Source organism: Syngnathus scovelli, chromosome 20, assembly GCF_024217435.2.
Source record: "Syngnathus scovelli strain Florida chromosome 20, RoL_Ssco_1.2, whole genome shotgun sequence".
Lineage (NCBI taxonomy): Eukaryota > Metazoa > Chordata > Actinopteri > Syngnathiformes > Syngnathidae > Syngnathus > Syngnathus scovelli.
Window position 1 is genome coordinate 8,068,883 of NC_090866.1, and position 15,753 is coordinate 8,084,635.

Genomic DNA, 15,753 nt, shown 5'->3' on the forward strand with positions numbered 1-15,753 from the left:
GGTGTGAAAGGTTACTGCCGTTTCCATGGAAACCTTGAGCTCTTTGCGTGTATAGATAATACTATAAGTATACTGATGTATTAAAATAAAAAGTATTTTTATGATAACTAAGTATAACAGAGAAAAAACACATTATCCAATATAAAAAATAATTCTGACATTCAAACATAACCCAAGTTTGTAATGAAGTTTAATTGGCCCAAATTGTGGGGTTCTTAAGAAACTTCATTTACAGATAACAAAATAAAATAGATAATAAATGACCATCGACATATTCCAGCGACATGTTTTACTTGATTAACAATTATTTATTATCTTTTACATAACTTTTGATCAGGGATGTATGGCATAAACACAAAACTATTAACAGTTTATGATTACAGTGAAAAGAGAGGTTTTTTTTTCTATTCCATCATTCAACCATGCATATAAAGACTGATTTTCAAGAATGTATTTTATTTCTACTCATGAATGGAATTTCATGACCTAAACAGTGAACCCCCTCCACCCATGCTTCTGCCACTATGTTGACTCTTTATTTTCCACACATGGTATCTCTTTGGCCTCCTTTACTTCTGACCTTACTCTCCGAAAGCATCTCTCATTCATGTTTATAAAGTGTTTCCACTTTGTGTGTGAAAGACCCCCCACCCCCGAGTCATCTTGTGTGGCCCTCAGTTTCGCTGTCACAGGTGCAATCCAGGCACAAAACCTCAAATGTTACAGCATATTTTGTTCCATTTACTGTATTTCCATACTATAAGTGCATTCACTGTTAAAAGCTTGAAATAATTCTTATGCAAATGAATACCAGAAAGTTTTTCAGAGCCACGCAAACTACACAGTAAGAAAGACTGCAAAAAAAAAAATAGCAGACATGCTGGAAAATATTCTATACTTGCTTCCTTTACCCTTGACACAAATAAGCTTCTTTTTTTTTTTTTTAACTCAGCTCGTGGTCTGTCATGTTGCAAGCACACATATGGCTGCAATGTCACTTCATGGTGTGTTGCAATGACTTGTTGTTCTCCTCCTGACATAAACAGGCTAGTGAAGATACTATATAAAATTGATAATAGATAAGATAAAATCAAATCTTTTACACGCTGTAGTAGAAATATGACAATTATGCAGTACTTACTGTTTTTTCCATGTAGTTGTATCCATTTGCGGCCATAATATTATGACTTTACTACTGTGACCTATATATTCGGATTGTGACCCCTGTGTACTTTTTTTTTTTTTTAAACTATTATGCAAAATTTACATAAGCCAAACATGAGAGACATTATTGAAATTAGGCATTTAGAATCTACCAAAGTTTAAATATCATCCAGAAAATGCATATTGTTTTCCTTGTTTTGTAATTGTGTGTGTGTGTGTGGAGGGGTGTGTGAACAATATCCATCCTTTATGTGACGTTAAAGCTTCAAATTAAAACCTTCATCAAGACTCTTCAAATGTATGTGAGCAAATCCTTTTGTTTTGTTTCCAACCGAAATGCTCCATTTGGCAATACTTGAGTCAAAATCCACGTAACTGTGCCTTTTTGCCTTTGCAAAAGACATAAATCACAACATTTCATTCAAAGGAATTTCCTTCATAAAATGGAGCATTTAAACTTTGGCGGTGTGACATAAACTGGGGAGTCAAACACATGCACTCGACACAAACAGCAGTCATGATGACTGAAGTTTCACAAAATGCCACACGTGCATTTAAAAGTGTTTGAGTCGTCCGGTTGTTTTGATTTCCCAGAATTAGAATCAGTCAAAGACTGAAATGTCAACTTTATTTCACTTTCATTTCATTTCAAAATAAAGGAAAAAATGATTGTCAGCAAAGGGCAACACTATCTATCATTGTCTTTTCAAACTTCAAATCTATTTAACATAAATTAAACTGGTGAGCTTAGTAAGCATGACCTCATTCTCTTTTCTCATTGTGGTACATGAGATGACCAAAACATGTGGTAGACTAATGCGAATCTTTTAGTCTTCGAATCATTGACATAGTGCAATCAAATTATTTTCACCAAGAAGTTTCTTAATCCCCCAAAAAAATGCTGTCTGGGAATTTTCCCCCTTGCATCGATGGGGATTTTCAACGAAAAAGCCCTTTTAATTAAAAGGCGTGAAATAAACTTGCCTTGATTTAATCATCTATCCTTGCTTCTCCAAGATCTAACCAGCAGACCACTCCAGTTCCCCGAAAGGGAACTTCGAGGCTTCAAAAACTTTATCCCAGCTCATAATTATAGGAGTCAGTATTTCCTGGTGTAACCAAATCGCAAAGTCTGTAATCCAATGGCTTTAAAAGAGAAGAAATATTGTCGCCATGCCAACTGTGACAAATCAACTGTACTTGTAATAAATAATCAAAGTGATGCATCAAACCAACATGATATAGTGTATCCCAAAAAGCACAATGATTCCACTGTATGACTAAATACAAGGCAAGCATGAATGGTGACTGCAATGAGACGTGCTTGTGGTACATAATGGCGACCGAAACAGAATGACTCATGTTTGACACACTACTGTACGCCTATAAAAATCCCCCCCCCCTTTTTCGTCAAACACTTTTTGCATTCATTAATCGCATGTTCGCACTGTCCCCGGATGGAAAAAATGTTCTCATGGATCGTGTTTGTTATGTCAATGTCAAAAAAAGGATAATAAATAAAGACTGACTTTGAGTGGTGATGTCATCGCAGAGAATGTTGGGGGAATTTGGAGTGACAAAACGTCTCAAGAATTCAACAGCTGATAAAGTTTTCTGGAAGGACTTCAATTTGATTTAAGGATTTAAAAGCAGTTAATGGGTGGGATTTTATTTTGTGTTAACACCTAAATTCCCTCGTTATTTCTACTTGTTCCTTCATGCTTACCATGTTTCCAAAGTGCTGTCAGGAAATTTAATCTTATTTTCAATATCCGCAAGGCAGGGGAGATTTATTGCTAGCTTGAGGGTACTTAAGACTTTGAAAAAGGCTTCATGGCAGTATATGTGACTTTCATTTCAGCAACGAGACGTTCTGAAAAACACAGGAATGTCCTCATGCTGCTCGGGCGGAATTTTTGTTGGGAATTTCCCGCTATTGTGTGTGTGTGCACGTTTGTGCACTTCTCGCCTGTGTGCAGCGCCTGAACGACTGCAAACAAGTCTGACCGATTTGCATGGGTGACTTATTATGGAAAGGTGAACAACAAGCAATCCAGGTGACACCCAGTAACACCCATGCTAATCTTGTTTTTGTCCTTGATAATATTTGGCTCGGTGTATTTTGCAAGTCAGATTTATAGTGTATGATAAGAAGAAACATACAAAAAAAGGGAAATTCTGACTTGATGCATTGCAATGAAAAGTACATTTGAACAAAAAAGTGCATTTGTGCATTATCATAAAGTATAGATAAATTAAAAAATAGCTTATTTTGAAGAGGCCTTTAGAAAAAGAACAGAATACAGTTCAGACCTTGGCCGAAATGTATTCACTGGAAACTAACCTCAGATTTATTTATTCATTCATTTATTTATTTATTTATTTATTTATGCATGGATTTGACATGAGATAAAGAAAAAAGTATAAAATAGGATATGCAAATTCAAATTTCTGCAAAAAATACTGCATTAGAAATAAAATGTACTTTAAATAAAATCAACTAAAATAAATCAGCTCCAATTAAAGACTACTATGCATAATGTATAGATTAGAATTGATACTGCTACTGATTATATTGAACAGCTATTGGCCCATGGAAGTCATTTCTTACAATATGCATTAAATTTGTTTACTTCTTTGAAACAGCAAAACTCTAACGGGAACATCAGAGAAAAACAAACCAAAAAATTGCATGGTCAAAAAGTCTCTCGACAGCAATAAAAAAAAAAAATAAAAAAAAAAAAAATAAAGTGTTTTATGGCGTGACCCAGCTGCACCACGGCCGTACAGTCACTCGGCCTTCAAACCAAGTGACATAATTTTTCGGCATACCCTAATCACTCAATTCAATCACATCTTCCTTTGTGCTTTGCACTTGTTGGAAGTAAAGTTGGAAACCAACTTCAAGAATATAGCCTGCAAAATAGCAGGATTTGTAGGCTCCATTCTGCAAGAGTAGTGGACTACCGCTGACCTCCAGTAGCACAGCTACTTGGAAGCTGTGAGTAAAAATCCCCCAAACTTTCCCTCAGCACAAATCTCTCCCTACTGCTGCCAAGATAATGGTCTTTTCAGGCTTCCTATTATTCTGCTGCGGATCCACTGCAGCTGACTGACGGGTCGGACCGCCTGACTGGCTTGTGCACAGTGGCCTGGAATTGCTTTTCCAGGGTAGAGCAGAGGGCAGTGTGACATAGAGAAGGCACGGTGGAGAGACGGCCATGGAAAGGTGGTGGTGGTGGTGGTGGGGGGGGGGGGGTTCCTCGGGATGCTTTCGCCAGATGTGCACAGTAGCGGTTGGCCAGGCGAACATCTGCAAACGTTTGAACATAGGGGAATTCCTCTCTCACTGTTTCTCTTTGTTAGACTAGATCCTCAGCGGCGCGGGACAATGAGCTGCTCGGCTGCCTCCCTCTACTCGTCCTTTCAAATTTCCCCCTTTGTGTCACGAGCTGTTTCCCCACACGGACAAACAGGCTGGTCGAGTTAGCAAGCTTGAGCAGCGTCTGATTTTGTTTTGAAGGAAATCAAAGGAAAGATAAAACCATCGCCCTGTTCTTAATCACTACGCCGAACCGGTTGGTCACAGTCAATCAGGGGATTTAATGAGGATTTATTTTTTCGTGGAAATGTCCCATGCAAAACACTTTTGAGTGGTGGTGGTCAAGAAGCTTTAAAAAAAAAAAAACAGCAATGCATTTTAAAAGACACTTAGTGAGTTAAATTGAGTGAAACGGCGAAAAATATCGATTGTTTTGCTTCTCTGTGGGGAGGGCAAGGAAGAACAAAAGCAGGGGGTTTCCTCTCCTGCAGGAAGTTGGGAGATTTCCTCATTGTAAAATTCCAAGATTTGGGAGAATGGGCCACTTTTACAACATATGGTTTGAAAAATAGTACTTCAATTTGTTCTTCTAAATTGTTAATTGTAGTCCTCTGCGAATTGTTAGGAGGAAATAATAAAATTAGGATATTCAATAACTGTAATTATTGTGATAATTATAAAGACATAATTCTCGTTTGGATTAAGAATATCGGTTGCTTTGACGTGTTAGACAACATAAAAAAAAACAAAAACATTTCAGGGTACTCACAAAAAATAATTATGAAATCTTTGTGGTGATGTCACAGCCTGGCTAAAATCGGTTTGCATAAACTGTCGTGTATTTTTCAGATTATAAAATGTTGGAAATATGTTAGGTAGATGGAAATTTCCCTTTTCATTGTGCGGCTTGTAGTCCAAAAAATACGGTCAATATATTTTCAGAAAATTTTCTAAATTTTACATTCAATGGCTGAAAATACACTACAGGGACCAGATTGGTGGCATAAAAGGTAAATTCACAATAAAATCTCCCCTTTTAAATCATTTATCGCAATGAGTCAGGAGTGGGAATTGTGTTTTTTTTGTAACCAACAGCCAACAATAAGCTGCTTTGACCCTTGGGTGGGATATGACACATTTCCTTTTTCCTTGTTCACACCTCTTGCTTTTCATGTCAGAGGCGGGCAGCTATTTATGGAGGAAAGTACCCAAAGTATCCGGACCTCAATATGAATTATCATACAAGATTGTGAAGGGGATGTTTTGACCGGCTGTTACATAAATTAATCTGAAAAAAAAAAAAAAAGGAAGCAGGCCTGCATTCACCCCTACAAATCACAACAGCTATTTTTGTTGTTGTGGGCAGCTCATTGTGTGTGGGAAGCCATCTTGCATGTTTACTTAAATGCTTGCTGGTACTGCAACGTCCAATCAAATTCTCCAAAACGTGCATGTTAGGATTATTAATTATTCATGTGTGAAGTGTGAATGTTTTAGTGCATAGGGACTCTGGTGTTTTTAGCGCCCACAGAGGATGCAAAGACTGAGGGGGTGATACAGGAGATCAGGCAGAGTTGGAAATCCCCTTCGCACAGCAGGTCTGCCTCATGTTGGGCCCCACAGAGGCCCACATCAAACGAACTTCTGCTGTCCGTATGTATTCTCTTCTTTTAGACATTTTTTTATGGCTCATTTTCCTTTTGTCTACCACTCCCCCAACCCGTGTTGCTATTTTCATTCAGGTATGTGCCACATGTACCGCAAAGGACGGAGGGAGGGTGATCGGGTACTGTACAATGTGGTGGAATCTTTTTTGTTTGTTTTACGTTGAGAGCAAAAATTAGCCAGCTTCAGATACGGACGTGACTGCTCGAGTTAATTGTTGGGGGAATTTAGCTCATGGAACAACTTTTTTTTTTTTTTTTTTTGTGTTAAGATAATTTGGAAAGCAAAAAGTCTTTTTGAGGTAGTCCTGTCTGTATCTATCTTAGAATTTATCTTAAATATTGTCTGGGAGATTAATAATGTAGCCTGATCTTCTGTGGAAGTTCCAAAATTCAGAACATTTAATGCTGGCATGCAGTTTTGGAAAAAAAAAAAAAAATCCCTGCAAGTTTAAATACGGATCAAGAGCACTGTGGCAGATTGCCAGATTGAAGGAATGTGCAGATAGAAAAGGTAGTAGGATATGCAAATTCTGGTAAGTTGGGTGTCAACATGTTGTGTGTCAGTCCTCCCATTTGCTGTTGGAATCCCACAAAAATGCCAAGTATGTTCAATATGACAACTGGTGGCCACCATATGCAAATACAGGCTTGGTGGTATTGCTAATAGAAACAAGAAGGTAGTTTGGAACTGTGCAAACATCCATGTATTTTGCACAACTGTGCCCTCTAGCGGACATATTTAGCAATCCCATTGGCGAGGTCACTGGATAATTACGAAATCCTCCATGAAGTGACCTCAGAATGATGACGCTATATGGAGAACAGTGGGGGGCTTTGAAAAACATAACAGAGGCTCTTTTGTTTCCAGACACACTCACTTTTTTACCCAAAATGTGTCAGCAGTTTGTCATTCATCAAGCAATAGAAAACAACCTTCTATAATAAGCGACTTTCATAAGTCGATGTACAACCTACATCGACTTATGAAAGTCAAACTGAAAACACGAGCTGGCTTTTATTATTAATTTTATTTCAATGTTCTGAAAATAATATAAAACTGCTAAATAAAGGGTTAGATTTGTAAAACACAGGTCTGGAAAAAAAAGAACAGACCAATTATATAGAACTTTTTATGGTATTTTGATCCTAGGTATAAATAGCTAATTGAAATATTTTGTTTTTTGTTTTCAGAGCGTGACTACAAATTTTACAATTCAAATATTCAAGCCACAAATCATAAATTTGGCACAATTATCAGTATGTGTGAGCACTTCTTAATGTATCGTTATTTATGATCACGTCGTTAAAATCTTGTCATGTCCTAAAAAACGGGTCCCAATTAAAAAGACAATTCAAGCAAACATCGGTTACCACAAAATGTAAAAACCATTTCACACAATCATAACCTGAAGACCGACGTCTCCAGAAAAGGCACAATAACGAGAATGGCAAGTTGAGAAAAATGAACAATGTTAGTCCTTTTTGAATGCAGCATTTCACAAAAAGTTTCTATGAATGCATGTGTGGGCAAATAAATAAAAATGTAGTAGTTTAAAAAAAAATAGTGATGGTTAGGTTGCTGTGATTAGACTACCATGCTTCCTGATTTTCATTTTGGATCTTGTAGGTCACATTAGGTGGTGTGGCAGGAAGCTCTGTCCTGGTGATGGAATGTTCTGCCTCTTCTGACAGTCGGCTTTCCTCCTCCTCCTCCCTCTGCCCAACGGGGACATGAGAGAACATTAAATCACGATAAAGTGTTTGGACAACTGCCCTTGAAAAACGGACCTCTTTCTTTATTTTGTAGTATTCATCAATGGCGTATTGATATTTGGCTGATGTTATCCCGAAGAAGGAGGCCATCCTCTCCCCTAGGTAATCGCATGCTGGAAGACAGCAGTGTGAAAATTATTATTCAAAAAGCAATTAAATTCAAACTATTTTTTTGGCCTGACTGAGAAACAAACCTGATATGGTTGATGTTGCAGCTTTCCACATGTGAAACCAGAAATATGGACCCCAAGTCATCTTTGACTGCAATGCAATGATATATACAGTATACAAGTGTACCGTATTTTCCAGACTATAAGGCGCACCTTCAATGAATGGCCCATTTTAAAACTTTGTCCTCATATAAGGTGCACCGGACTATATAGGCGCACCATTAATGCATCATGTCAGATGTTTAATCCAAATCAAATCATTCTCCATTTCATCTTTTTTTTATTTCAACTTCAGACGCAGCAAATTACTTTATAATCACAAAATAATGATCCATAGTCTTTTTGATTCATGACTCATAGTTTTCAGTGGGCCACTTATGATTGATTTCATGACACAATGCTTCGAGCCTGTTTAAATTTAGGAATTTGGTCCATATATAAGGCGCACTGGACTATAAGGCGCAATGTCGGCTTTTGAGAAAATTTGAGGTTTTTAAGTGCGTCTTATAGTCCGGAAAATGCGGTAAATATATAATACATTTAAGAAGATAACAATATTTTCCGTGTCATTTTCTTTGTTTACATGACATCACATTTAAGGGCCTGTTAGGAATATTGTTTCCATGGAAACAATGTCGCATTGTTGAAACAGTGTTGCATTGTTGGCTCACATTGACACGAGTGGAACTAGGATTTTTTTTTTTCCTTGGAGGAGTCATCAGGTAACCAAGGATATTTATACATCAGTTTGTCATCCCCTTGCCGTGATAATTAGATGCTGCCCCCCCCCACGCAGTAATAACAAATACACTTTCTAAATAGTACAGTATAAAAAGTAAATCTGTACTTCATGAGATTGCTCACCCTTTCCGCATCAATTGAGTTGAGCAGATCCTTTCTCTCTTGCACCTTCACTTCCTCCTCCTCCTCATCGGTACTATACTCCTCCATCGTCTCCCCATTGGAGAAATGGATGATCCTTCTTGGAGTCTTCTCCCTCTGCACATCGCCCAGCTTCACGTTTTCAGAATCCTTGATTGGTTTTGGGCTCGGAATCTGAGAAGACTCGGTGAACATGAATTGAATACATCACTTTGTGTGACGCGCACACGCACAATAAGTGACAACCACGTGACTGCAAGCGCAACACGAGAATAATAACAAATACGGAAATGAAGAATATGCTCACAAACCGGTTCCACGTCCACGTTCTGCCCCATGGACACGTTGATGTTCGTCAAATACAAAGGTACATCGCCCATTGTGAGGATGCTAAACGACGTCTCTCCTCCACCCGCTGGACCGGAAGTGCCGCACACGACGTACGTAACATACACTTGCTCTTGTCTCGGAAGATGCAAAATTCAACTTTCAAATTTGTTAAGACTTTGACTCTTGAGGTACTTGACAAGTAATCAGCATCCGGTTACACAATTTATAATTGTCTATTTAACACAGATGACGCGCATTGGTACTACAACACAACAGCCTCAATATTAATATTGATTGAAAGCCATTCATTTGCACGTTATGAGGTTTCGCTATTGATGTGTGACGTCACAACAAATTAGCCTGAGAATATTTTTTTAAAAACATATTTAATTTCAATGTAAGAGTTTACTGCGCTCACAACACAACTTTAATGTACAAATAGTAAAATAAACCAAATAGAAATAACAAATCTAAGTATGATACAAATTTACATTTAAGTATTAATAGTTGAACAATATAATGATGATAATAATATAATAGTAATAATAGCTACTTTTGTATTTGTTGCATCAAAATTGTATAGTAAAAGCTTACAAAAATGAGTAGAGAACGCTATAAAAAAACTAAACACCCTCTTAAAATACCGTATTTGCCATTACAATATCAGTTACCAAATAATAGTGAATCTTAAATTGAAATTACACATTTTGCTGTAACATTTACATGGGTGCCAATCAATAATTGTTTTACAATGTAAAATATTCATAATGACACCAAACCATATAACTTAAAAGTTCTATAAAAAATAATAAATGTGTGATTATTTACTGAACCTCTTTTTAAATAATCTGTTGTATATTTTCCTACCACAAGATGTCACTACAGTTTCATCTAATGACTTGACGCGCCCCTTCTCAACGTGTCTGTTGAGAGTATAAAAGATCATCCTTGTGATGTAAACTACAAAAACATGTGGAGACCGTATGGTTGGACTTTTTAAAAATCAATCAACCATTTCATCCTAGAGAGAAAATACTTTCAGGCTTACATTTATGCAAATAAGTATATCAGCCCAAAGCTTTGCCCGAGGTGTACTTTTGATGTTTTTAACAGCATGTTTTTGTGGGAAAATATTTTGTGCAACCATTCCAACTGCTCTCCATTGGAGTAGATGTTAATTGTACTCTTGCAGGATTTATAGCCTCATTTATCCCCCTAGTTTACTTAAATATAGTGGAATCAGAAAATAGGTTCTCGTTTGTCAATTGTCCCAGCGTTGTTTTCTATTACCAACTGACAACAGCATTTAAAGAGGCCATTAAGTAAAGCAGTCATAATTGCTTTTGTCAGCTGCTCATTAGGAAAAACTTTATTGATCATTTAACAGCCAAAAATAACAGCGGCCCATTTAAAATCTAAATCTTTCATGTCGTTGGTAGTAATAGATATTTTGCATATCTATCGTTTTGTAGTCTTTCCTCAGACACTATTTGTAAGCATTTGTCTCTAAAGAGCAGTTTGGAAGAGCAAGGAAATAAAAGTTGTTAGAATTTGGCAGTTATTGATCGCTTACTTGCTCTATAAAATCACCGTCCCTGAGGTATACGAAGAGGTTTAGGAGAATAACAGCTGCCAAAAGAATAAATAAGTCAAGTATATTACAAGTTTTGTAGGTGATTGTATTGTTTGATAGGATTCTAACGTTGAAAAAAACTTGCTCACTAGGTTTTCGCTTGAATTACTTCCACCAGGTCGACTTGGGGGAGCTATTGGATCGTGCAGATCATTGATTGGGCTATTCCGGCTTATTGAATGAATGGTTATAGTTTGTTAAAAAAAGTGAACTCTTAATTGCTTCAATCAAAGTTATGTATACCGTATTTTCCGCACTATAAGGCGCACCAAAGAACCTCCAATTTTCTCAAAAGCGTACAGTGCGCCTTATAATCCGGTGCGCCTTATATATGGACCAACATTGAGCCACTACAGCAGGCGTGTCCAAATATATGGATTTATATATAGACAAAGTTTTAAAATGGGCCATTCATTAAAGGTGTGCCTTATAATCCGGTACGCCTTATATATGAACAAAGTTTTAAAATGGGCCATTCATTCAAGGTGCGCCTTATAATCCGGTGCGCCTTATAGTGCAGAAAATACGGTAAATGGACTGTTCAAAAGAATTAGGATAATATTGTGTCAATAATAAGACTAATTAGTAAATACATGTGAAAGGAATTCCTTCACAATGTCTTTCCAAGGAATATCAAAGGATGGGAGTATTCAAGTACAAGAGCAGCAAATTGCAGAAATGATGTGTACATGGGAGATTACACGTATTTCCATTATCCTTGCTTCATGCCTTTGAGAACTCGTCCCCAGATTTCAATAATGCAGACACTCTTTGCTATATGTTCTCCTTCCAGGATGTCTCCTTTTTTTCTCCCTGCAGTCAATGTGAATCATTCCTTTTACTGGCCCATTGCTTCCAGATTGTTCTAGGTCTCCGCTCATACCTTCCACTGAGGCTATAGGAGACTTACTCACTACTCTGCACAAGAACAAAAAAGGGAGGGTTCTTGATGAGGTGAGACAACAAAAACATCCTAAATACTGAGGACATTGGCATTTATTTACTCAAGTTCAGAGTGTACCAAGGTTTATATTAGGGCAAAGACATTTATTAACACAGAGGCCGTTATTTGTACAAATATTGGAGTTGTTTCCGTCCGAGCCTGGAGGCTGCCGACAAACATTCGAGAATGTTCAGCAGTAAAAGATCCAAAACGACAAGATATAAACTGAATGTCTTTATTGTCATTGTATTAAAACACAGCAAAATTGGGGTGATGCTCCACGAGGCCGCGTGAATAATAAAAAGATAACAGCATTAAAAATCACTCCTCATATAATCAAATACACATGGAAATTATGTTTCATTCTTTCGCTCAAGGCATGACGATGAGTTTGTGAGTACTGATTTTACTTGTAAGGGCTTTTTACTCATCTTAGCCGCTGCAACATTATTCATGACAATTCAAACTTACAGTGACTGCAATGAGAGTTGCCTTCAGACATTGAAAATTAATGTTCCAGTGACTGTGGCCAGAAAATGTAAAAATCTGTGGCAAAGCTAGCACTTGAGATATTTATTTTTCAATCTTTTCTGACACTAAATGAGGTCTCATTTCTATTTCTATTCGACATAAGTAGCCTTAATTAGCAGAATGCACAAGTTAAAGGTTATCTAGTTTTCTAATTATTTTGAAGTTAGCTCAATGTGCTGGTCACAAATTCGCCCCCAGGGTCACTTCTACAGGTTCCAGCTGATTAATTAGAAAAGTGCGAAGTAATCAAAAGCTGCATGATGTTAAACTCTAAAATTAGAACACGCCATCGAATAATAGTTGATGTAGTCTTTTCGGCACGGCGCATGAAAAGAATACCAAACAGCTACAAGCTATTGTGTTATCATGGAACGTAGCTTCGTTTGAAAACATAACTCCACAAAAAATGTTCGGAACGAAATGGGAAGTCATTGGCGACCATGCAAAAATGCTAATTACATCTCAAATCCATACCGTAGTTGCAGAAACACGCGGCTTGGCATCAGGGAGGAATTCAAATCCGGGATGTCATAGTATGGAATTTTTAAGAATGAGATGTTATGTTGAAATTTGTTAGATTTTTTAAAAACCATTTATTACCAGTATTTGCTATTTCATAAAAAAATAAAAATTAAATTGAATGCATCAGTGTGAAGGTCTATCATTAATTAAGATGGCCGACAGCCAAAATTGGCTCTAAGTCACTGCTGTCATTCTTGCAGGTGGTCACCTCAGTGTTCTTCTCACACACTAATAGCATAGCCGAGACACATCTCGCACAACGAGATGCAAACGACCTTCTTCACACTCTCATGCCACATGTCCTATTTCTCACCCTGTCATCCAGCTGTCAAATCATAGATGTATAACATGCTATTTTGGAGCTAGATAACTCAACTCTGGCAGTAATGCTCATTAACAGCGGCTGCCGTGCACTTCAGGAACGTTTTCTGCTTGACAGATTTACTTCCAACATACCAACAATGAAAATATAGGAATACATCCATTTGAAAACAATTTAGGATGATAAGATTAAAATTGTGGCAACAGTGAGTGGGTGATCACGAATGTGGCTTGGATGGGGTCTTCATAAACACCACTAGGGGTAGCATAACCTAGAAAATGTGATTATGTTTCACACACATGGACACAATTATTCGGATTAAAAGCCGGATTGGAATAACTCAACGTAACAGCGAAAACGGGAAAAATAAGCAAAATAATGCCAACGTTTAAAGTAGGAATGGACGGAGTGATTTTTTGCTGATATAGAAGTCGCTACGTCTTCTTCTTCTACTATCTATTTGGTCAATCTGCACATGTCAAAATCAATTATTCCGATCAAAAGTGTGTAGTATGAACATGCAAGTCCTAACCGGATCAATATTTAAGCCGACAAAGTTATGTTCCTCAACAATTGAGCATAATATAATTCAGACTACCGTATTTTCCGCACTATAAGGCGCACCGGATTATAAGGCGCACCTTCAGTGAATGGCCCATTTAAAAGCTTTGTCCATATATAAGGCGCACCGGATTATAAGGCGCACCTTCAATGAATGGCCCATTTTAAAACTTTGTCCATATATAAGATATATACATTTGGCCCGCGGGCCGGACTTTGGACACGCCTGCTGAAGTGGCTCAATATTGGTCCATATATAAGGCGCGCCTGATTATAAGGTGCACTGTCGGCTTTTGAGGAAATTGGAGGCTTTTAGGTGCACCTTATAGTGTGGAAAATACGGTAGCCTAATTTCACCTCAACCACTTTTACAGTTGCCCCAATGTATAGTAAATTCCAAACATAAAGCTTGACGGCTCACCTCACCTGACCCACGGTTGGCTTTAATGCCCCACGATTGCAAACAGGCACAGTAGCACTTGCCATACATGAGCGCTAATACCACATGACCTGCACAAATGATCATTACATATTTTAGCAGTCCCATAGCTGTCAAGTTTCACACCTGTCACACATCATCCAACTCAGGCCGTCAAATTAGTGTCAAACCATGGTCATATTACGCTTTATTTAAGGGTAAGTAATTCATGGATTTTAGTCCGGCATCATATGTGTCAAAACTGGTTTCCGTCTGCCATGAGGCAGAAATAAAATAGAATGGAAATTCATGGCTGATGCAGGTGAGAAGTGAGGAACAGGATTCTTCAGCTTTGGCTCTCTGTGACTTTGGAAATGAAACAATGAGGGTTTAATTTCAATGTAAATGCATTTATTTATTTTAAAAAATGTGGTAATGTTGTATCTCCAGAGGAAAATTTTTTGGCCAACATATTAGAATAAAGTTGCTGGATAAGAACATCAATGTAGCAGCACAGAAGCAAATTTTATTCTCTAGTTAAACAATTGTAATCAAATTGACCTGAGAGCCAATCTGTGGGATGCCGAACTTGACAAACAAACATATCATTTCAGCAAGGCCATTTTATAGTGGACATGATCGGCCATTTATCTGACAAATGTAGTGCTATCAACAGATGTTTCTGCGTTAAAGCTTTTCGTAATGATTTTTCATGGTGAGATTTCATGATGATAGTAGGACAAACCTTTCAGAGCTCAAAATAAGCTTGACATTTACCAAATAAATGTCAACGACATGATCAAGGCAACAACCATCTGCGGCTAAATCAAGATGACTTTCTTTTTTTTTTCATTTTCTTTCCTGGTTTTTTTTTTTGTTCTATTTCTGCCAGTCATAAAATTCATCCTGTAATGTTGCCGCATACAAATACAGTACATGCAATTAGATTGTTCTCAAACTTACCATTATCAAGTACCATAAAAAAACAAATAAATAAAAAAATTAATTAAAATTGTTGTACGACTGTAATGACAAAATAGCTTACTTAATAAAGCGTTATAAATTTTGACTATTTATTTGGATTCAATTCACAACAGAGTGATGTTTTGTATTTCATTGCTTCCAAGTATATTTTTCCAACACTTAAAGAAATTCAGATGTTATTCAAGACGCGGTTAAATGTTAAGTAGGTATGTCAAAGGAGTAGCACATTCCGACTTCTGCATTCAGTCAAACATCAATTTGCACCCAGACCGATTTGTTGTCCTTCGCCGCTGCAGGAGTGTTTTTTTTCTTTTTTTTTTTTTTTTTAATTGAATATACCTGTATTTTCATAGTCACTATACATATACAATTCAAAGGAGTGAAAAGTAACTTGCCATTTTTCCTCAGTTGCCATGGTGATTTGACATATTGAGGCTCTGCTGATGCCTTTTTGTTGTGGTTGTGTATGTGCCGAGCTGAATGAGTTGAACTTTGGTCAAAGTAATTGAGATCAGCTATTTGTGAAACGAA

General features: G+C 37.3%; 1 protein-coding gene and 1 long non-coding RNA gene across 11 annotated transcripts in view; one reads left to right on the forward strand and one right to left on the reverse strand.

Moving 5' to 3' along the window:
- Window positions 1-7,162: 7,162 nt before the first annotated feature.
- The window catches only part of LOC125990157 (protein FAM177A1), a 37,383-nt gene continuing 28,792 nt past the window's right edge, over window positions 7,163-15,753 (reverse strand). Inside the window, exons 1-5 of one of the 8 annotated variants that reach the window (XM_049756955.2) lie at window positions 9,290-9,518; window positions 8,961-9,152; window positions 8,121-8,187; window positions 7,942-8,039; window positions 7,163-7,869 (exon numbers count right to left, since the gene is read on the reverse strand). In XM_049756955.2, coding sequence (XP_049612912.1) covers window positions 7,744-7,869; window positions 7,942-8,039; window positions 8,121-8,187; window positions 8,961-9,152; window positions 9,290-9,358 — 552 coding nt within the window. In that variant the 5' untranslated portion in view covers window positions 9,359-9,518 and the 3' untranslated portion in view covers window positions 7,163-7,743. Of the gene's footprint in view, window positions 8,040-8,120; window positions 8,188-8,960; window positions 9,162-9,285; window positions 9,723-15,753 lie in introns of those variants that run through there. The other 7 variants (XM_049756952.1, XM_068649247.1, XM_068649248.1 and 4 more) reach the window with 7 other exon arrangements.
- Window positions 8,194-15,753, forward strand: part of LOC125990171 (uncharacterized) — a 35,894-nt gene continuing 28,334 nt past the window's right edge. For 2 of the 3 annotated variants that reach the window (XR_007488840.1, XR_007488839.2), the window contains exon 1: window positions 9,299-9,418. This is a non-coding gene — a long non-coding RNA (uncharacterized lncRNA). Of the gene's footprint in view, window positions 8,819-9,298; window positions 9,419-15,753 lie in introns of those variants that run through there. The other variant, XR_007488837.1, reaches the window with a different exon arrangement.